The following is a 23,531-nucleotide window of genomic DNA, read 5'->3' as shown; positions in this document are numbered from 1 at the left end:
TTCTTTCAAAAGTTACAAACCCATTCTATTTTTAAATATAACTGTAATGGTTAGTAAACTTTGCTTGAATTTTTTGATTTAAAAATGTTAACAATTTCTTTTTGGGTTCAAATTGATGCGAAAATGATTTGAATATTATTACTATTTGGCAATAATAACCAATTGGGTTAATTGGGTTAATTGGTTGGGTTTAAATTCGTAATGACTTATACAGTTGATCATTTTTAAATCTATAATTTGAATGATTGAGTCAATTAAAATAGAAGAGTAAACACACAATACCTTGCTTAATATAATACATAACATATATGAAATCATCTATGTAATCAATTCAATGGATTTCCTATCAATTCTTGTTACTTCATCATCATCATCATCATTATCATTATCATTATAATCAAATTCTGTCATTTCAACTCTTCCGATATTTTCTTCTATATCAAATTGTTGAATTATTTGATAATCATTCAATTTATCAACCAATTTTTCAAATTTATCAATTATTAAATCATTTAATATAAATCGATCAATAAATCCTTTCATTAAAGTTTCATTTTCACTATTAACAATTATCAAATTATTTAAATGTAATTTTTCAAACATTTCAATAATTAATAACATTGGAGTTTTTTCATTAATAATCAATGTTGATTGTATTGGTTGAACATTAATTTGAACACCTTGTTTTCGTTGTGATAATAATAATAATAATTGTTGTTGTATTAGTTCAGGAATATCAATACTACTTTGGTTGTGGGTGATTTGAAATGAAATGGGTGAATTAGGATCAATGGATCGATTTGATAATGATAAAAATAATTGATTTAATAATTGTGATTTAGGAATATAACCAACTATAATAGGATTATTATAATTTATAATCATGGGATAACCTTCATGAGAATCATTATTAATAAATGAGTTTAATGAATTTAAAGTAAAATTTTCTTGTTCTTGATTAGGTATTAAACATAAACATTTAACTTCTAATAATGGGATCATTGATGAAGCAATATTAATATTGGGTAATTTTGATTTTATCGTACTAGTTAAATTTTGAAATGATATTAATCCTGTCCCCTTGCCTTGATTTATCAATTGATTATTAATAGTTGTAATATCACTTTCGTCGCTAGGTTTTTGCTTGTTGAAATTATTTTCAAGCCAAGTATCATAAATATTATTAGGAGTCAACCAATCACTAACAAATTTCGATGTCATTACTCCACCCATAATTGGTAAAACATAAGTAACAGCCCCGGTCATTTCAAACATTATTACTACAACTGACATTGTTAATTTGGTTATCCCCGTCATAAATGAAGCAGCACCAATAACTGCATAAGAACTTGGTGATACAACACATGAATCAGCAGTACAAGTTGCTAAACTTTCCCAATTAAATTTCAGTTGTATAGATTGAGTGATTATTCCTAAAAATCTTCCTGTCATGGCTCCCATTACTAAACTTGGCATTAAAATTCCTCCTGGTAAATCCAATCCAAATGTATAACAAGTTAACCAAAACCCTTCAATCATAATATATAATAATTTAAATAATGCTCTGACATTAGAATCTTGACATATAAAATCTTTACTAGTTGTGGTTGTTGTTGTTGAATTATCATTGTCTTTAGTACAACTTTTAAATAATAAATTCAATAATGCATTTAAAGGTAATTTTGATATTTCAAATGGGAAATTTATAATTGTGGTAATTATAACAATTAATAAAATTTCTAAAATTGAACCATATTTATAATCAATTTGCAAAAAATTACATAATCGATGTCGTATTAAATTTCGAAATTGTAATTTAGAAAATTTTGTATTAAATTTAATAAAATAATGACCATAAATACCTCCCAATATTCCTAACGTTATAAATGGAATAATTTCAATAAATAACCAACTAAAATTACCAAAATTGACTTGAAATAAAACTTGTTCATTAAAATTTCTTCCATCAGTGAATATTTTAAATCCTGTTAAAATAATTGTTGCTACTGTAGCGGAAACAAATGAATTCCACATGATTTTGGTTGGGATAAAATAACTAGGCATACTTTCTAAAACAAATAATACTCCACCAATAGGAGAATTAAATGCTACTGAAATACCTGTAGCAGTAGCCGCAGTTAATAATTCTCTTCTAATGGCTTCATTTTGATTATTGCTATAATGTTTAGTAATGATTTCATAAATGATATTGAAAACACAACATGATATATGAACTAATGGACCTTCTTTACCTAACCATAATCCAGAACTAACAACAAATATCAAGGCAATACTTTTCAAAATCAAAGTTTTAAATCCTAAATATTGATCAATTTTTAAATTAAATCCTGATATAATTAATTTAATCTCAGGGATCCCCGATTGACGAATCATATAGTTATTATTGTATGATGATGATGATCGATTATAAGTTAAAGTTAAATATCCTGCTATTAAACTAAACCCAATGGCTAAAATTAAATAAATTGGGAAATTAATTATAAATTTAATCAAGGGATTATTTATATTTTTTGAAAAAAAAATTTGATTCCAATTATACCAATCATCCATAGGACAAGTCATATAAGGATTTAATAAAGTCCAAGAATCTTTAGAACTAAAACATATTCCTTTTTTAAAATCATTTAATGATACTTGAATTAAATCAATAGCTGAAGTTAAATAACCTAATAAAATTGCTGATAAAATTAATATAATCCATTTATTATTATTTTGATAAATTAATGGATTTCTTGATATTAGAATTGATTCTTTACACCAATCAATAAAAGTATTTTCTTCATATTGACAATGATCAAGAGGTTTATGAATTTCTTGATTATGAAGGTTGTTGTTCTTGTTGTTATTGTTGGTATACGTTAATATTGGAATTTCATCAGTTGAATAAGTTATACTATGCGAGGGAGAGGATGATGAGGAAGTGGTACTTGTACCTCTATCAAGTCCATTCATGTTTGATCTATAGTCTGTGTAAAAACAAATCTTGTAGAGGGGGGGAGGGAGGAAAAGTTTGAAGAAAAAAAATTTATCAACAAAATTAAAAAAGAAAAAAAAAAAAAAACAATCCAATAGTTAAAATCATCCATCCATCCATCCATCTATCTCCCATCTCATTTCATTTCAATTGATTATAGTATATAACTAAGAAAAAAAAAAGTAATTAATATAATCATAGGGAACTATTTGTGAAGTATAATTGATAATGTCATTCTTGGGTAATTCATCAACTGGAACATCGACTACAGGAACATCAAGTGCTGTTACTGGTCAAGAATTATTAAATGATATAACCATAAATAATCCTCCAGAAGATTCAATTGAAGATCTTTCATTTTCACCTCAACAAGATTTATTGGCAGTTGCCAGTTGGGATAAAAAAGTTCGAATTTATGAAATTGATCCTAATTCAGGAAATAATATGGGACGAGCCATGTATGAACATGAAGCACCAGTTTTCAGTTCTCGATGGTCAATTGATGGATTAAAAATTATATCAGGAGGAGCAGATAATCAAGTGAAAATATTTGATTTAACTACTCAACAATCTCAACAAATTGGTCAACATGATTCTGCGGTTAAATCAGTTAGATATGTTGAATGTGGTCCTAATAATACTCAAATTGTTGCTAGTGGATCATGGGATAAAACATTGAAATATTGGGATATGAGATCACCTCAACCAGTTTCAACAATTAATTTACCCGAAAGAGTTTATTCAATGGATAATTCTCAAAAATTATTAGTTGTTGGATGTGCTGATAGACATATTAGTATAATTGATTTAAATAATCCTCAACAAATTTTTAAAAGTTCTCAATCTCCATTGAAATGGCAAACTCGTTGTGTTTCTTGTTATCCTCAAGCAAATGGATTTGCTATTGGATCTATTGAAGGTAGATGTGCTATACAATATATTACTGAAAATGAACAAAAAAAATTTGGCTTTTCATTTAAATGTCATAGAAAATCCGGTGGAAATACTACAACTGGTACCACTAATACTACTACTGGCAGTGGTACTGGTGTAAGTGGAGGATTAAGAACTACTAGTAGTTCTAATGCCAATGAATCTCATGCATATTCAGTTAATGCCATATCATTTCATCCTATATATGGTACATTTAGTACTGCTGGATCAGATGGAACATTTTGTTTTTGGGATAAAGATGCTAAACAACGATTAAAATCATTTCCTGAATTACCTGGAACAATATCTGCCACGGCATTTAATAAAACTGGTACTATATTTGCTTATGCCGTTAGTTATGATTGGTCATTAGGATATATGGGTAATAGACCCGATTATCCAAATATTATTAAACTACATGCAACTAAAGATTTAGAAATCAAACAAAAGAATAAGAGGTGATGTAGTGAGGTGTACTTTTGTCTGTATGTAAATTAATATTATTGGTAGAATTTTTTTTTGTTTTTTTTTTTTTTTGATTTTGATAAACAAACAGAGACACATCAAAGTTCACTATTAGTAGTACTGATAGTAGTAGTAGTAGTAGTAGTAGTAGTACTAGCAATGTCATTATTTAAGCATTCTTGAAATGTTCAATGTAGAAATTGGAATTGAAATCTACTAATAGAAATTCAAATATATACGGTCTGGCCAAAGAATATTTTAATCCAATCTAATCATTAAGAAGAAGTCATATTGTTTTGTCAATAAAAGGAGTATACATATGAAGTAAAAAGTAAGAGATAGAGATATAAAGATCTTTTGAGTGATGATGAGTAGGAGTAGAAATGCTAAAATAACGCCGCAAATGTACTTGTTGAAATGAAGCTTGCATATGAGATAGATAAATGCAAGACATGCATAGATTTAATACTTCAATTTAGAATAGCGTGATAGTTGTCCCGTCACACCATTTATATCGCGTATTTATAGAAAAAGATTGAAGTATGAAAGTCATTATAATTTAATATTCTTCTTCTTCTTCTTCTGGTCCACTACTGATACCAGTACTGGTAGTGGTATTACTTGTTGTTGTGTTGAGGATGATGATGGTGATAGTTGAGATTGTTTTAAAATCTTCAAGGCGGAGGCGTGCCCAAATGGTTAAAATAAAATTAATGACGGGCGGCAGACAGGCAGCCAGACAAGAAAAAAATAAAAATTGACTTGTGTCTGTCATATTGTATATAAGAGAAAGAGACTTTTAACTTTTATACACGACCGTGTCTGTGTCTGTATCAGTATTTGAATTTCTTCCCCTCCTTCCTCTTTCCTGCCTTGCTTGCGTGGCTACATTCATTCGGTCAATTCTCTTCTGCCCTCCCTTTCCTCGCCTTAGTTTGTTCTTTAACAATACTATATATTACCACTACCACTACAACTACAACTACAACTGCTACGTACAATACGTGTAGTTTCAAACCTATCTCACTTTGAAGATTGTTTTAACAATTTCAAAGGTGGTTTTGTTGTTGTAGAAAATCGGGCTTCTCTGCAGCTTCATATTTCTCTTCCCCGCCTTAGGTATCTGCCAAAAAAAGAAGGATCAAGTTGACATAAAACAACCGGCCAGAATAAAGACGTTTATAAAACTATATAAATATAAGTATAAGCAATTAGAGATATAAAATAAACACATGTCACATGTAATGTGATTAAGGGGGGAAGAACGTGCCACACACATACATAAGAGGGCTACTGTTAAAAACTCTTCCCTATCAAATATACAAGCTTAATAATAATAATCAGCAAGAAAAAAAGAAAGCCAATAACCCTTCTCATAGTTATCTTTCAATCCTCCACTGGCGATCATATTGCCACTCGATTTGAGATTAATGTGGGGGTGGGATGAAGGGGGGTGTTGAATATGGTTGGTCCTTCATGATGAACTCACCGCCCCCCCATATCCCATGATTGGTTTGCTTGTTAATGAATTTGAGTCTTATTGTGATTCTGTCATGTGTTGATATGATAAGTTGGTCTTTGTTTTGATCTAAACAAAGGAATTGGTTTGAAAGGCTCTCCGAGATATGGAACCTGTCAATTCTCCTATTGTTAAGCAGATTGGATTTTGTGTAATTTGATTTTTTTGGTTCAAAGTATCGGTAGGCATTTAACAACTGGAGTTGTTTATTCCTTAATAATGATTCTTTTGTTGTTGTTGTTTTTTTTTCAGCGGAGTTTATCATACCTTGGAATTGCCGGTCTAGCTCAAAGTTGAGGATATGGTTGAAGTCCCGACCCATGATAATTGGAGTGGTATTGTTTTTGAGTCGGAAGAAGATATCTCTTATTAAAATTCTTTGTTTGGCAAACGCGCTTGAAGGGTAATATACATGGATAATGTGATATCTTTTCTTGTTGTTGACTTTGATAAAGGCGTCACTAACTCAAGGGACCAGTGGATCGTCTAAATCTAATGTGTGTTTGTTAGTGACTTTGATAGGGCCGTCGATTTTATGATGAATGACAATGGCTGTGCGAATTGAGTAGATAATTGTTAGAGAAAGCCTAATTGAATCAAGCATCATTGATGTTGTTTGCCCGACTTCTTGAAGAAGTGTAATGTCGTTGTTTGCAATAAGTTGTTGTAATCCTTTGATGTTCGTTGTTCTCTCATAGTTAAGGGATGTAATTTTAAGATGATTAGTATTGATCATCATCATCATCATTATCTTTTTTGACCTCTTCGATTTTATTTTCAGAAACCGGATCGAGCGACATGTGGTTGTCCTCGTCGGAGTTTTCTTCCTCCATGGAGTAGTCAATATCCTCCAGTGAATTATAGAATTCTGGAGGTTCGAAATAGTCATGAGTTTCAATGTACTCATTGTCCTCATATAATTGTTCTTCCGGCTCGACCTCTTCTGAGGGAGTTTCTGGATGTGGGTTTGAGATTGTGGCTTGACTGGCAAGCAGTTGTGGAGCTTTGGTTTCAAAAGCTTGCTCAAAATCTTGAGATGAAGCGTCTTCGGTAGAAACCGTTGAGTTGGACGTTATTTCGTCGTTTGTGTAGGCGGTGGTTGGATGAGCCGTAACTTGAGTAGGTGGAAGTTCCCTAGGGGTTTCCACATCTGCCTGAGTGGCTGTAAATACAGTGGTAGCGTTTGTAGCAGTAGCATCACAACTACAATAGAAATAAACCCTTGTTCCTTAACTATGTACAACAAACACAAACACAAACACACACGTGTAGCTCATTCTTCACATCCAATCCAATCCAAGGAAAAAAGCAAAAGAAAGAAACCCTCTGCCCCACCTATCAAATGTAGTTCTTAATCAAATCCAATTCTAAAAACTAAACTAAATTTAAAGATTAAATAGATTCATATCTAGGGTGAGTGAGTGTGTGAGTGTGTGTATATGTATTAAAAACCAGAAGGAGAGAGAGAAAGGAGAAAAAAGAAAAACAATTCAACCAAAAAGCCCAACCAATCAAACAGCCTCAATGACCTGACAGACACAAAAAAACAAAACAATTCTAAATTCTGGTCTTTGTGTCGGCTGTCCTTCAACAACAACCACATACAACAACAGACAACAACAGACAACAAAAACAATCGACAGTTTTTAAATTTTAAGATTCCAAAATTTATATTTTCACTTTTTACAACACACACCCTTTGCACTCTCTCTTTCTTTCTTTGTATCAATCTATCAATCCCCTTTCAACCTGCAATCCCCCTTTGTTAGAATAAGATAGAAAAGAAGAATACTTATTCTTTTTCAAAAGTTTTTGCTTGATATATCACCTTCAAAAAGAAAGCAACTAGCAGCAGAAAGGACAGTCCAAATCTGAGAGACAACCAGACAGAAAGACAATCAAGCAAAAAAAAAAAAAAAAGAAAAAGCGAAAAAGAGCGAACAAAACAAAAAAAAAAAGGGAACGAAAAATTATTCCAACTCAAAAAAAAAAAAAAAGTGAAACTACTCAAATCTTTCTTACCAACCACCCAATCTATATCAACCATCATTACTCATCCTATCCTCCATCACATTCTATTCAAGTTTAATCATTTCAATATATAAGAAATTTCATTTATTCTTATACTTAGATCAGAGTTTTTCTACCAATCTTGAAGATATTCATCCCCAAACTTAACTAAACAAAAAGAATCTCCTCCCCACCAGTCCCTCCGTTTACTGACAGATCAACTACTGCTATCTAATACTGGCTAATCTTGACTACTTTTATCAATAACAATATCAAACTGCATTCATTTCTCATATTTTGAAAAGTAACCCCCTTTCCCAAAAAAAGAACAATAACAACAATACTACTTTATATATCTATTTGACATTTTTCATTCCTACATAAATCTTTTCATTGAATCTGCTATATTTTTGCTGCCCTGCCTTTTTTTTTTTTTGTTTTGTTTTGTTTTGTTTTCCTTTTAAAGAGAATTTTCATTATTATCTTCATATACATACATACATCTATATAACTCATAACTTCAATACTTCAATTATTGCTGGCAATGAATCATAAACAAGTACTACCAGAGAATGAACCGACATCAACAACAACAACAACAGCAACTCCTTCATCATCCAATCTTATGGTTCCCAACACAACTAAACAAGTTTTGAATTCGTTAATTTTGGATTTTTTGGTTAAACATCAATTTCAAGATACTGCAAAAGCATTTTCTAAAGAAAGTCCTAATTTACCATCAATTCCTCCCTTGATGGATTGTTCTCAAGGATTTTTATTAGAATGGTGGCAAGTTTTCTTTGATTTATTTCAAGTCAGATATGGAGATGGTAATAGTAACAATAACCCTAACAATAAACTTTATCATGATTATCTTCGAATTCAAGAAGCTCAAAAACATATTTTGACTCAATTTCCACTTGTGCAGCAGCAACAACAACAACAACATTTTCAACAACAACAGGGACAGCAAGGACAAGGACAAGGACAGCCTTTCCAACAAAGAGGAATTGGTGTTGCTGCTAGTGGTATGCAAAACCAACAACATCAATTCCCACCACAGCATCAAGGTCAACCTCAAGGACCCGGACAAACCCCTCAACCTCCAGGTTCAGCAACTAGTGCTAATTTCCCTATCAATATGCCACCAAATCAAAATCCACAACAACAAATGTTCCCTATGAACCAACAATTTGCGCAAATGCCAAATGGTCAAAATCAGCCTTCAATTGAACAACAACAAAGAATGGCAATGATGATGAAACAACAAGCAATAGCAGCACAAAGACAACAAATCCCTATGAATGGTTTAGATCCTCAACAACAACAACAAATGATGAATGCTGTGGGTGGTGGGCCTAATAATTTGAATTTGCAACAACAACTATTTTTGCAACAACAACAACAACAACAACAACAGCAACAGCAACAACCTAAAACCACTTTCCAACAACAAGCACAAAATCAAATGAACAATTTGCGTCAACAAGCAGCATTGGTTGCTCAGCAGCAACAACAGCAGCAACAACAGAATCAATTGCAAAACAATTTAGTATCAGCAATGGGTGATTCATCTCTGAAGAATAATTCTCCAGTTGGTACAAGATCAAATCAACAACCAACTCCACAACAAAATGCTGCACCTGCCCCACTGCCACATCCACATCCTTCGCAGCAAGGTCAGACCCAAGCTCAACACAATTTCCAGAATCAACAACAGCAACAGAAACATATGAATAAACTGGTTGGATCTCAAGGAATGAAAAAGAATGGTCAAATGTCGAATGGTAATAGTAGTAATAGTAGTGGCAGAAACAATAATGCTCTACGAGATTATCAGAATCAATTAATGTTATTAGAAAGACAAAATAAAGAGAGATTAGAATTTGCTAGAAACTCTGTTAATTCCGATCCTAATCCATTGACTAATGGAATGATGTTTGCTGGTCAAAATCAAAATCAAAATCAAAATCAATATTCCAATCAACTTCCTCCTAATCAACAGCAACCAACACCAGCAACTTTCCATCCGCCGCCACCACCACCAACATCAGCAACAATTGCCAATGGATCTCAAGGACAAGGACAATTCAATCAAAAGCCCTCACCGGCAACATCTAACAATTCACCTGCATTAGGTAATAAGTCATCACCAGCAATGAGTAATAAGAAATCAAAGAAAGAATCTACTAATAAAAAGAGTAAAAAGGGCAATTCAAATGCTTCTATAGCAGGAAGTAATAAAGCATCTGGACAAACAACCCCAATCATATCACAACCTCCTAGTGCTGGCACGGAGCAAAAGCAACCACAACCGGCAGATCAAATGCGTCAATTACAAGACAAGCAACAACAGCAACGTCCAGGTTCTAATACTCCAAGTATGGGTAAGAAAGATTTCCAACCATTGACACCTCGTTCTGAACCAATTAGTGGTGAAACCACTAAAAAGAAGCGTAAATCAGGTAAATTGAATGATAATAATGAAAATAGTAATGGTAATTCACCAAAGAAACAACCTAAAATTAATAGTAATTCTAAGAACTTGGATCCTATAATCAAAGAAGAAGATAATGGAGTATTATCTATGAAAAAAGAGTCTTCAACTTCATTACAAGATCAAGATCTAGATTTGAATCCACCGATGGCACCAACTCAAGCCACTTCTATGTCCAATACATTTAACAATGATCCATTTGATGTTCATTTATTAGATACTACACAACAACAACAACAACATCACCACCATCACCACCAAAACAATGACGACAACAATAGTGATCGTAATCATCATCTTTCAAATGGTAGTAATAATCTTAGTGTAAGTGGTGGTTCAGGAATTGGTGTCAATAATCTGGTATTTGGTGATTCGACTCATGGATTTGATATTAATTTTAATATTGATAGTCTTGATGATATTTGGACAACTACTGGACCAGGTGGAGATATTACTGGCACTGGTTCAGGTTCAGGTGGTGGTACTGGTGGTACTGATGATGATAATTTCATGGGAATGAATTGGGCTGCAGATCCAATTGAAAATGGAGATTAAGATTAATATTAAGAGTTTTTATTAATTTATTAGACCCCTCAACCTTTCCTATTGGGGTTTTTATCCACATTGTTATAATCCTTTGAGTTTTCGTTTATTTTTCGTTTTTCGTTTTCTTTAAATGATTCTTTTTGTATTTGTTTTGTTGATTTTTTTTTTTTTTTATTTTTTTGTATTTGTATTTATTCTTATTCCTTTATTCCTTTATTCCTTTTTGGTCATTTTGAATTTTAAAGTTTCGGTTGATTTATTAATTATTAATTGAATTATATTATGTTAAATTATATTATTATTATTATTATTATTATTATTAATTTATACTATATATCATTTGTTCTATTATTACGTTAATTTTTGTTTTATTTAAATATTCAAGATTATATTATATTATATTATATACTATTGGTAAGCATTGTTTGTTTATAGAAAAGTTTTACCATGTAAGGTTGTTGTTATCAAATAATATAAATCTTTTCTTTATTCTTGTTTGTTTTTATTGATATTGGTTTCATTAGATGTAGTAGATAATGAATTAATTGTTGGTGGGAACCAATAATCAAAATTCCACCAAGTTGCACCAATAATTAATGATAAAATACCAACTAATATACTTGAACTAATTGAATTACTTGGGAAAACATTCCAACACCATTCATGAATAAACCAAATTGGTAAAGCTAAATAAATTGGGAAATTTAAATATAATAATCCTGGTAATGACCAAGCATACCAACTTAAAAATTGATAATGTAAAGATCTTGAAAATAAAACACCAATTAAATTGGTAATTGACATTATAATGAATATTAATTGTGGACCAGATTGAGGATTTTTAATTAAATTTGAATTTTGATGGTGGTGAGAAGAAAATGGTGATGAAAATAAAATTTGATAAATTAAATTTGTAATTGATTTACCACCAATAATACGAGAATTTAAAAATCTTGTGAATATAAATATTAAAAGAATAAATCCATGTAATAATAATAATAATTTAGCAAAACCATTTGATGAAAATATTTCAATTGATAAAAATTTCCAATTTATTGTCCATTCATATAAGAATTTTCTTTTAAAATTAAAAGCATTATTAATATAATCCCATCTAATAATTGATGCCATTTTTTTAATTTCATCATTTTTATTGAAAATTTCTAATGGTAATAAAAATTGCCATCCCATAATAATTTGTATAAAAATCATTACTATTAATACACTAATTGATTTCATTAAATTTTCATCCAATAAAAAATAAATAATAATAATGAATCCAGGGAAATATAATAATGCATTCATTTTTATCGATATGGCAATACTATATAAATCTCCTGCCAATAATACCAATAAATATCTTAACCAATTTTCGGTAGTGGAAGTAGTTGCTGCTGCTGCTTGTTGTAATATTAAAATCACTCCTAAAATAGATAATGTTGTCCAACAATCATTAAATAATCGTAAAACATAAATTGATATCAATCGTTTACTCAATAAGAATAAATATATTGTCCATGGTGGAATATTAATTAAATTAATATAAATCAAACAATTGAAAATTATACTAATGGTAAATAAATAACTGAAAATATATTGTGCTTCTCTAATATCAAAAGACAACACCAACTCACCACCACCACCATTTTCAGTAGTGCTACTGCTAATAAGCCATTGAATAAATTGATAAATTTGAACAAAACCTCCAGGATATACAATTGGTCCTGAATCTCCTTTAATTTCACTATATTTAATTATCCCTTTATTATTAATTAATTCAATTTGTTGCATATAAGTAATAAAATCAATTTCTGTATAAGGGATTTTATTAATTACAAGTTTAGTAATTATTGAACTTAAACATATAATTATTGGATAAACAATAATGGTAACTTTTGGATTTATAAGAAAAGCAATTATACCTTGTTTAATGTCATCTAATACATTTGATAATGTTAATTCAGGTAATTCAGGGGGCACTTTTTCATTGGTAACATCAACAACTTTATTGTTTGGGTGTTTTTCTGAAGTATTATCTACTTCTTTGGATGATTCTTGTATAATTGCCATCAAACAGAAATATATTCAAAGAGTATAAGAATGAATCCAATGAATCTAATGAATCAATTTAAACTTGTTGATGATGGGAAATTCTCTTTTTTTTTTTTTTTTTAAGTTTTTTAAAGTTTTTTGGATTTTGGTTTCCTTTTCGATACACGACCTAAGGATGTATTGGTAGCGCTGGTTTATATTATATTGGTTAGCCTGGCACTAACACTAGTAGTTGTAATAGAAGCTAGGTATATGTTTATATATATATATGGTCTTACAATATAAATTATTTACTTAAGATTGTATTATTATTTTATCAATTTTTCTTGTTCTTTTTACGGATAGTTCTTAATAAATCACGTTTACGACGTTTACATTCCCGAGAAATCTCTCCTCTCATACTCCAAAACCATTTTTCATATAATGATTCTTCCTCATCATTATCTTCTTTTGGTTGTTCGTCTTGTTCTTCGCCAGGTAATTTTATTTTCCCATTATTACCACCACCACTACCACCACCACCAGTTAATCCTAATTTACTAAATTGTGATTGAGTAGATAAAAATGGTGAATCAAAATGACACCAAAATAAACCAAATTTTTGTTGATTATTGATTTCTTCTTGTTGCTGTTGTTCTTGTTCTTGTTTTTGACGTTGTTGTTGTTGTAATGTTTTGTATAATTCTTGTTGTTTAATATTATCCAATTGTTTATCTGTATCAATATCTTCATCATCATCTTGTAAACCAAGTTTAAATGATGTACTATTTTCTGTTGATGATGTTGGTTGTATAGTTTCAATTGTGGTTGGGTTAAATAATGCTCTTAAAGTTTCAGTATTATTAACATTGGTTTTATGAGCACCACCAAAAGTTGGAATAAATTCCTCTTCTTCCTCTTCCTCTTCCTCTTCCTCTTCTTTATGATCTTTATCATATTTGTTTTTAATTGCTTCAGTAGTATATTTGTTGTTAAATTCATCTAATTCAATTTCATTACCTTCATCATCTTCATCATAATATGTTTCTTTAATAGGAACAATATTTGATGATTGTTTATAATTTTCAATAATTTGATTAGCAGATTGAATATCAATTTTATTAAACTGTTCAACATCTTCATATTCATCTTCAGATATTTTCCCTTCAATTTCATAATCGTAATGTTTTGCTTTCTTTCTACCTTTAGAATCTATTTCAATTTCACTTTCACTTTCTTCTGCTGCTACTGCTGCTGCATTAGTAGTAGCATCATTTCCAGTTACTGCTAATTCTATTGGTTTATCAAAATCGTACGAATCAAACATTGATGCCAATATAGATTTATTTTTATCAATTTCTTCCCTATTATTACTAGCACTAGCACTGGCACTGGCACTGGCACTATCACTACCATTGTGTTTATCTTCATCTATTATAGGATTATCTTTACCATAATTTTTTGCTTGTTCTCCAGATATTCCACATGTAACTTTTTCAATTATATGATCATCACCTGATCTCCATTCACCATTAATAAATCTCCAAGTTAAATCTCTTATGGTTTTATTTTTTTCAAACCCCCATAATTTTGTTTTATAATTTTTAAATGTTTTCAATTCTCCATTAATTAAAATTCTTAAAGTTTGTTGTTTTAATTTTAAATTCAGTCTTGGAGTTTTACGATGAACTCCTCTTATAATTATACCTTTACCTGATCGATATAAAAATCGATTTTCATTGAATTTTTTCGGTTTAGTTAATGCTCCATATGATTTTGATCCAATTAATCGTTGTTTTGGTGGAGGATTTTTGGTATTACCAGAACTATTATTTAATGTATGTTCCAGAAGAGAAATTTCTGATTGATTAAATCCAGCATTATATGAAGTGATTAAATTTGAAGTGAAATTATTAATAGGATAATTTGTTTTATATTCTTGAATTTTTTCTAATCGAGATTCAACAATTTTATCTCGACGTAATTGTTCCAATTGTTTAAAATTATTATTTTTTGATTTTGATTTTGATTTGGATTTGGATTTGGAATTTGATTTCTTCCATCTTTGTAAATAATTGGGTTTAGCTAAAGAAATAATTAATTTCATCCCCATAAATAAAATTCCATTTAATGATTTCTTTAAATTATTAAAATTAGAATCAGTAGTAGATATAGTTATATAAGCAAAATAATGTAATTGTAAAGGTTTAGTATGAAATTCTAATGATGATTTGATGGTTCCATATTTAGCTATTCTTGTGAGTAAACTCAGTTCATTTTCTTTAAGTTTAGGAGATATATTCCCAATATATATTCTAAGATCCTTTATTGGTGAGTCGTTAGTCATAGTAGTGGTGGTACTGGAATGAATCAAATAAAGATTAATTGAAAGGAAAAGGTTGATTAAATTGGTTGGTTGGTTGGTTGGTTGGTTGTCAAAAGTGAAAAAAAAAAAAAAAAAAAAAATGAAAAAAAAAAAAAAAACTTATTATGAGAGATGAGATTTACTGTGAAGAACAACAAAAGGGGAAGTTACAAAAATGGTCAAGTGACTTTCTTCTATTAATCTATCATCATCCATTTACTTCCCATAACTAATGCTCTAAGTATGACAATTGATCAGTTGATTGAATCAAAGTGGTATGAATCATATGAATCTTATAGTATTAATCATAATTTACCAATAGATAATACTATTAAACCTTCATTTTCATCAACACCCCAACAACAACAACAACAACAAACCACTCCAGAAATAGACTTGAATAATGATATTCCAAATATAATCCAACTAATTAATAACCAATCAAATGTAGAAGAATTATCTACAGAATTAACCAATGTTCTACTAAAATATTATTGGGCAGGATTTGATATTGGTTATGAATGTTCTAACCCCAATAAGAATAGCACTAATAGTAGTAGCAGTTAATTGTATAATATCAAAATAAATATATGTATGTATAAATATATGTATGTATAAATATCTGTATAAATTCAATCCAATTGAACAAATTAAATAAAATAACACTGATATCACTTAATATATAGTCACAACTGTCAAAATAATCAGCAGTAAAAACACCCTAACTTTGGACACAATCAAGTAGCTTTCCATAAATCTTGTAAACCTAATAATGAAGTTATAACCCCAGCTAAACCAACATCACCTTCAGTGAAATGTAAAATATCTAAAGAATTCAATGCAATAAAAGTATCTAATGAATCCCAAATCAATTTTCTTTTAGCTTGATATAATTTTTGATTAATAGCATTAATATCAACTTGTTTTTCCTTTTCATTAATTTCTTCACCTTGTTTTTCAATATTATTTTCATAAGAATTCAAACTATAAATAATTCTTAAAGAATTTATTAACCCAGAAATTAAACCAATTAACCAAAATCTTGAAGCATATTTCCCTAAATTAGGATATTTTTTTTTATCAATAATTCCTAATAATTTGAAAAATACAATGGCATCAATAGTTAAATAACCAGCATAACCTAAATTTCTAATAATAGTAGTGAATTGTAAAATTGGATCCATTAATTTATTATCATAAGCTTTAGAAGCTAATTGTAAATGATTAATTGGTTTAAAAAATCTCATGGCTTTTCTAATAAATGTGAAATGACCTTTTAAATTACTCCATAATTCAATGGTTTCTTTAGAATAACCTTTTTTATAAGCATAATAACCAAGAAATCTTGATAAATATGATAATAATCTAAAAGTTTTCTCTCTTTTAGGAGTAGAATCCCAAAATTTAATTAATTTACTTAATGTAGGATGATAAATTAATGTATCAGCAACCATAATGGGAAGGGAGGTAAGGGAGGTAAGGGGAAGGGGGGGTGGTGGAAGATACTTTTCTTTTTGAATTATTTGAATCAATTATAAATATGATCCAACTATTAATTAATTAATTAATTAAAGATAGATAGAAAGAAAGAAAGAAAGAAAGAAAGGGAAATCTAATTAAATTTATTTGATGTTATGTTTGTTGAATGAAGAAGAAGAAGAAGAAGAAATTTTTTTTTTCTTTGGCTTGTGATTTTATGGATGAAAGGAAGTTTGGTACTTGCTGCACTGGTTGATGGAAGTTTATGGTGTGGGGGAAGAGGAGGAGGAGGAAGAGGAGGAAGATCTTTTTTGTCGTGTGAAGTGGTTAATACACACCGAGGAAGGAAAATATGGACTTCGGAAACGATTACCCGAAATGGCATACATACACACACACTTTAACATTATGTGTGGATTACGTAATAGCTATACACCTTGTCACACTATACATTGTGTATGTTGGGGGGAGGGGGGGGGTTAACAATAATGGCTAATGGCTAATGACTTCCACTCGTTAAGTATATATATATATATATATACAAAGCCTCTATATAAGTAGTAGACGGCAAGAAGGTTAAGGTAGGGTATTTGTACCCGGGTCTTAAATATATTAATTACCTCACACTATATATCACCCCAGATTAACTAACAATATCAATATCAATTAATTCATTATTTTTAATATCTTTACCTGATATTAATAATAATTCATAAGCTTTTCGTATTTCTTGTTTATCTTGTTCATTCATTTCATCCCATTCAGATTTAATTGCTTGTAAAGTTTGTAAATGATTTTCCATATTAGTAATACTTTCTTCTTGTAATCTATGATATTTATAATATTGATATAATTTATTATCACTCAATTCTCCAAATAATACAAATTTCTTATCAATTCCTTTATTAATATCATCATCATTTGATATCAATTTCACGGTAAAATCAATATTTGATTTGGGGAATAATGCCCTTTTCAATCCTTGACCACTTATTTTCTTTGATGATATAGTTTTATTAGCAGAAAATTTCTCCCATAATGAAACTATTTCTCCATGTAACATATCTTTCCCATCACGTAATAATGATTCATAATCGGATTTATATTTCAATTTATCTTTTTCCAGCATTAAAATCCATTGATTTTCAATTTGAGAAATATTATCCACAGTATGATGATTACGATTAAGGTTACCTTCACAATCATAATCATTACCCAATTTCAACTTGTTTAATTTCAATCCAAAATAATAATTATAAGCATATACTAAATCTATTTTATCTAATAATATCCCTTTACCTGATTTTTGATCAATTAATACTGGTATTGAAGTTTTCACTTTATATCCACCTGGTCCTCTTCTTGATTTTGATGGAATAACTAAATCTTGTCCAAATATTTCATCAATTAAGTTTATACCTTGATTATTATTCTTCTTCTTCATCATCATCATCATCATCATTGATGATAATTTCTTCTTAATGGTAACTATTTCTCCATTTAAATAATCTTTACCTGATAATAATAAATTTTCATATTCTATATCAATTTTTGATTTTTCTTCTTGTGTCATATTTTCCCATTCTTGTTTAATTATTATTAATTGATGATTATCATTAATAGCATTTATTCTTGTAATACCATTCAATTGTAATTGATTTAATCTTTTGGCAAAATAATAATTCCATGCATAATCAAAATTCTTGTTGTTATTTTTATTCTTTCCAATAATAATTATATTCCCAACTGTTTGATTAATTAAAAATCGTAAATTATCTAATTTAATTGGAGTTTTAGAAGTTTTACAAGTTTTACAAGTTTTATAAGTTATTGATTTAAATTGTTCACCCCATATTGATGAATATTTAATTTTTATAACATTTGATTCTTCAATTAATTTTGGTGTAATTGATTGTAATTCCCCAAAAAGTAATATTTTACCTGATTTCAAAATATTGGTATATTCTTGTTGATATTGAAATTGTTCCATTGGAGTTAATTCCATCCATTTTTGTTTGAAAATTTGATATTTTTCATAATCATATATATTTTGATTAAATAAATTTTTCCATAAATAATAATCACATCCATCTAATAATGATACTCCATCAATTTTACAATATCCTGTAGTTAAATTATGTTTAATTATTAAAGTTGGCCATTTAGTGTTATATTTCACTTTATTACCACCACCACCCTCTTTTGTTGTGGTTGTAGTAGTAGTAGTAGTAGTAATAGGGAAACAATCATCTTCTCCAACTTTCCTCATTATATTAAAATTATCATGATTTATTTTAATTAATTGATAATCATTTTTTTCATCAATTTCATATCCTTTCATTATTAAATCATTATATTGTTTCATAAGTTCATTTTTTTGTATAGATGAAAGTTTAACCCATCGTTTCCGTTTTATTTCATTAATAATTTTCAATTTTGTATTATTATCTTGTTCATAAAAACAAATTTTACTCCCATTTCCATATGTGTTATTAATTTCAGAATAAATGAAATATTTAAGTATTGAATTTATAGATAATTTTTTCCTACTAAATATAGCTCCAGTAGCTTGATTTTGATTATATTTATATTGCATTATATGAAATTCTTGACATTTAATATCTTTTTTGTTGTTATTAGTATCAGTATCAGTAATGATTTCAATTGATTTATGTTGATTCATATCATAAATAATATTTTCAAATGCTTCTTTTAATCTATTTCGATCTGATTGGGATTTATGTTTCCATTCTGAATTTATCTTATCAAATAATTTCAAATCACCAGAAGTAGTAGTAGTACTAGTAGTAGTACCAGTATTATCATTGATTAAATACAGATGTTGATGATCAATCATTTTTATTAGATAATAATATTTCTTCACTTGTTGATCAGTCAATTTATATATGATCTTTTCCTTTGAAGTGGGTAGCGAGGTTGTTGTTGTTGTTGTTGTTGTTGTTGTTGAGGATAATGATCTTGCAGGTAGTAGTAGCCTGAATTGTTTCAAAGTATTCAAATAACATCTTGATAATATGTCAAATGACATTTAATATTCAAAATAATCAAAGTTCAGCATGGTTTAATTAGTATTTTTCTTTTTTTTTTTCTTTTCTTTTCTTTCCTCTTTGTTTTGTTTAGAATGAAACTATCACAAACATTGTTAGGTGTTACATTACCTCACCCAGATTAAAAGTTTATGATGGTGATGGCGATGGTGGTGGTTGTACAGAATAATTATAAACCCAGTGACTGAATGTTTAAGTCTTTGGGGTGATCTCTATTCCCTTCGAATGTAATTATATATATATTGGTCCCAAATCTTGGCCTCTCATTGCAACTAAAATAACCTAATCTCTTCTAGTTTCTTCTACTTAAAATAAAATTTGATGTTTCAGTAACTCCTTTTTTTTTTAATTAAGATAATAAGAAAAACTTTTACAACTGATTGATTGTGATGTTTATATAAGTTTTGAATTATCAATAAACAATTTTCAGATTCCCTCCTCCTCCTCCTCTTCCTCTTCCTGTGTCGTGCGTGCATATACCAATTATTCTCTTCACATTTCATTTCATTTCATTTCACTTCACTTTACACTTGAATCCTTTTTGAATGGGGTTCAACCCTTTCTCTATTACTAATTAATACAATTTTCTTATTTTTTGGATATATAATTATTGTTTCCAACTGATTTTTTTATTGTGTGTTGTATGATAGTGTCAACAAATATAGCATTGCATATTTAAAAACAATAATTATCCACTATATATGATAGTTTCTATAAAGAATAATTGTCAGTACAATACAGGACAGTTTATAATTTGTGGGTTCAACAATTTTTCTTACGTATAAAACGTTCTAAATTTACACCAACCAGTCTATCAGTTTAATCAGCCAAGAAACCCAATTAACTTTAATTAGTTAATTAATTCAAATCATTTTAGCATTAATTTTGATTCAAAAAAAAAAAAATTTCTAACATTCGATGATTGAAATACCGCCCCCCCCCCCTCCTCCCTTAAATAAAGTTTACTAGTTAGTTAGTAACTTTCAAGAAATTAAAGAAAACACAATTTGTTTAAAACATCTTACAGAAGACTTTGGGAATGATAAGAAGAAAAGGGGGGGGGGGGGGTGGAAAGTGGGGGGTTATGATGATTATTGGTGTTCTTGAATTATTGTTGCATCTGCAAAAAAGACATGTAACCTAATTACACGACCCTTTTACAATTATTACACAAAACCACGTTTACGGAGTTAGAGTATATACGATTGATGAGAGATAGTTATTGCTAGTAATACAACAACAACAACAACAACAACAACAACAACAACAATAAGCTTCAATGTAGTTTATTTACAATTTATACTTTACTTTCACTAATCTAATATCATACTATAAATTTAATTAAAGTTATTGCCCATCTCTTAGAAAAGGTTATCAACAATAATTGTAATAATTTAATCAGAGATGGTTGAAAAGAAACTGCTGAAAATGATTAAAGGAATATGATTGACACTAATATTGTAATTGATTTAAACCTTGACAGTTTTTGTATACCTCATAAGTGGGGATAAGAATCTTCTCCAAGTACATAATCATTCTATAATTGATACGATAATATCCAATCACAAATTGAACTTTAGTAGTTAATCCCATCGCATGATTACAAAAAGTGATCCGAGAAAAAGAGACTTCTAAATCATCAACTTCAATTTAAGATTGCTTTTGTTAAAATTTATTCTTTTTTTGTCATTCAATGTACATAAATTATGCATAAGTCTTAGCTCAAAAAAAAGGATCTTGTACTAAATCAATCTTATTCAGTGCAAACGGACTCATACATCCGTTACCGGACTGGTAGAGTATTACCATGGCGCTCGGATCCGGGTTTAAATACCACCCTTGACATCCTTTCCGCCTACCGCCTCTATAGGTTTTATAAATACTTAATTAGTGCAAATACGAGCTACTAATGTTGTCTAACCATTTCAAATCGGACTATAGAACGCCATTACAAGAGAAGAAGAATGACAAGAAAGACACTAGCAATATCCAAATAAAGAAAACAATAGAATTCTTACATGCATAAAGCAATCTTTTAGAATTGAGTCAGTGAAGGTTTAGTAGAAAAAGAAACAATAATAGACAATAAAAACAAAAAGAAATAAATCTTCTAATCATATCTTGAATGATATAAAAGGTGGTTATGTCATATAATCATTCTTTTATTGAATATTTTCCAAGGAAGTTTTTGAGGTTCCGTTTTAGTAGATCTCATCAAGCCTCTTTATAATAATAATATTTTTAAAACCCCATTTAAACACACATATATCTTCCACATTTGAGATAATATCCTAAACTACTAGACGTGTGGCTTAGCTTTGCTTTGCTTTGGTTTGTTTTTAATTCAAAAATGACCTCCTGGTGTTATCTATTCATTTTCAATTTCTTGTTGTTTGAATGATGTGGCTCAACAAAATGAAAATGGAGAAACACCATAAAACAAGGTAGACTTTGCCAATTTTGTTTAAGAATAAATCCACCAATATATATACACAAAGTTCTTACGACTGTTTGTGTTATGATTTTGAGCCCACAAGGACTTTGCAGAGGATTATTGTTTAATTGTTTGGCTTGTATTCTATGTTGGAACTGACTTTTTTTTACTTTGCTTCTCTTTATTTGGAAACTCCATATACCTCGTTGGAATGTGTAAGAAGTAATAATATGTCACTAGAAAGTATTATATTACAACTTGGAATGTATAATAATATTCTCAAGCAATTCATATCAACAACAATTCTTTTGCTGTCAGCATCACTGCACCAAAAAAACAGCCTTGATAATAACAATAATGCAGATGATGATAAATATGCAAGAATAAAAGTTAGTCAATTCTTGTTATTAACGTGAATCAATGAATAGATGAAATCTGCAATCGTAAGAGTGTACATTTACAAATTTGAATAATTAACACGCCTTTCGGATTTCTTTTCTCATTTTCCTTACATTCTTGCACTCTGTCCTATTCATTACACGGTTCAACATAACCACTTAACCACCACCTCCATCAATTAATAATATTTTACAATATACATGTCTGACTAACTCATTTCACAATTACGAATTGGTAATGATACATTCGATGAAGGTGTTTGTGCTTAAATTTTGAAGTTGGTTTCAATGGTGTTTTCCATTGAGCGGTTGTTTTATTCAATTAGTTATCCAAATGACCCATTTTCGAAAGAAATTACCAAACAGCAAGAATAAACAAGAACAGCTGGTGTTGGCGTTGCTGCTATTGTTGTTATTACTGCTGCATCTAGCTTGCTGAAAACAAGTTGCATGAGAATTCTTGGGGTTGGACAACATGGTTTAAGGACATTGTTTTGTACAAAACAGTTAACGCATGAAAACACAATGTGAAAAGTAATGCAGAGCTATTTTTAAAAACACCATGTATTGCAGATTTTGCTTGTTGGAAATTTTCTTTATTGAAAATATACTGAAATTGAATTACTAAAGAATAATCAAGGAGAGAAGGGGGGAGGAGGAGGAGAAATGATGTTTTCATCAACCTTCTGGAAATTCTATATATAACGGGATACTTTGGGCAAACTTGTTTTTCAATAATTTCCACTTTTCAAAGAAAATACTAGACAACTATTTATCATTAACCATTTCAA

The 23,531-nt window shown here is 29.4% G+C and overlaps 8 protein-coding genes and 1 pseudogene across 8 annotated transcripts, besides 2 other annotated features; 3 read left to right on the top strand and 6 right to left on the bottom strand. All coding sequences in view use genetic code 12, as the record gives it.

Moving 5' to 3' along the window:
• Positions 1–318: 318 nt before the first annotated feature.
• CD36_64780 (voltage-gated chloride channel, putative) lies at positions 319–2,973 on the bottom strand (the record flags this gene model as incomplete). The annotated part of the gene is made up of 1 exon (XM_002421131.1): positions 319–2,973. One exon carries the CDS (start codon positions 2,971–2,973, stop codon positions 319–321), a length of 2,655 nt encoding a protein of 884 aa, XP_002421176.1.
• A 250-nt stretch (positions 2,974–3,223) lies between these two features.
• CD36_64760 (poly(A) RNA export protein, putative) lies at positions 3,224–4,390 on the top strand (the record flags this gene model as incomplete). The annotated part of the gene is made up of 1 exon (XM_002421130.1): positions 3,224–4,390. One exon carries the CDS (start codon positions 3,224–3,226, stop codon positions 4,388–4,390), a length of 1,167 nt encoding a protein of 388 aa, XP_002421175.1.
• Positions 4,391–5,835: 1,445 nt separating this feature from the next.
• Positions 5,836–7,027: a mobile genetic element (5' truncated ORF1 + 3' truncated ORF2).
• CD36_64740 lies at positions 5,853–6,828 on the bottom strand (annotated as a pseudogene).
• Positions 5,853–6,828: a sequence feature (Similar to S. cerevisiae POL90;~transposable element).
• A 1,439-nt stretch (positions 7,028–8,466) lies between the features above and the next one.
• Positions 8,467–10,974, top strand: FLO8 (regulator of hyphal gene expression, putative; the record flags this gene model as incomplete). The annotated part of the gene is made up of 1 exon (XM_002421129.1): positions 8,467–10,974. One exon carries the CDS (start codon positions 8,467–8,469, stop codon positions 10,972–10,974), a length of 2,508 nt encoding a protein of 835 aa, XP_002421174.1.
• Positions 10,975–11,451: 477 nt separating this feature from the next.
• Positions 11,452–13,035, bottom strand: CD36_64690 (Dol-P-Man-dependent alpha(1-3)-mannosyltransferase, putative; the record flags this gene model as incomplete). The annotated part of the gene is made up of 1 exon (XM_002421128.1): positions 11,452–13,035. The coding sequence occupies one exon, from the start codon at positions 13,033–13,035 to the stop codon at positions 11,452–11,454; it is 1,584 nt and encodes a 527-aa protein (XP_002421173.1).
• Positions 13,036–13,333: 298 nt separating this feature from the next.
• CD36_64670 (nucleolar ribosome biogenesis protein, putative) lies at positions 13,334–15,343 on the bottom strand (the record flags this gene model as incomplete). The annotated part of the gene is made up of 1 exon (XM_002421127.1): positions 13,334–15,343. The coding sequence occupies one exon, from the start codon at positions 15,341–15,343 to the stop codon at positions 13,334–13,336; it is 2,010 nt and encodes a 669-aa protein (XP_002421172.1).
• Positions 15,344–15,604: 261 nt separating this feature from the next.
• On the top strand, positions 15,605–15,928 carry CD36_64660 (conserved hypothetical protein; the record flags this gene model as incomplete). Its single annotated transcript, XM_002421126.1, has 1 exon — positions 15,605–15,928. One exon carries the CDS (start codon positions 15,605–15,607, stop codon positions 15,926–15,928), a length of 324 nt encoding a protein of 107 aa, XP_002421171.1.
• Positions 15,929–16,098: 170 nt separating this feature from the next.
• Positions 16,099–16,815, bottom strand: CD36_64640 (peroxisomal membrane protein, putative; the record flags this gene model as incomplete). Its single annotated transcript, XM_002421125.1, has 1 exon — positions 16,099–16,815. One exon carries the CDS (start codon positions 16,813–16,815, stop codon positions 16,099–16,101), a length of 717 nt encoding a protein of 238 aa, XP_002421170.1.
• A 668-nt stretch (positions 16,816–17,483) lies between these two features.
• CD36_64620 (conserved hypothetical protein) lies at positions 17,484–19,889 on the bottom strand (the record flags this gene model as incomplete). The annotated part of the gene is made up of 1 exon (XM_002421124.1): positions 17,484–19,889. One exon carries the CDS (start codon positions 19,887–19,889, stop codon positions 17,484–17,486), a length of 2,406 nt encoding a protein of 801 aa, XP_002421169.1.
• Between the last annotated feature and the right edge of the window lie 3,642 nt (positions 19,890–23,531).

This window comes from Candida dubliniensis, chromosome 6 (genome assembly GCF_000026945.1).
Source record: "Candida dubliniensis CD36 chromosome 6, complete sequence".
Taxonomy (NCBI): Eukaryota; Fungi; Ascomycota; class Pichiomycetes; order Serinales; family Debaryomycetaceae; genus Candida; species Candida dubliniensis.
The sequence above is the reverse complement of the archived record's forward strand: the minus strand, read 5'-3'. Positions and strand labels throughout refer to the sequence as shown.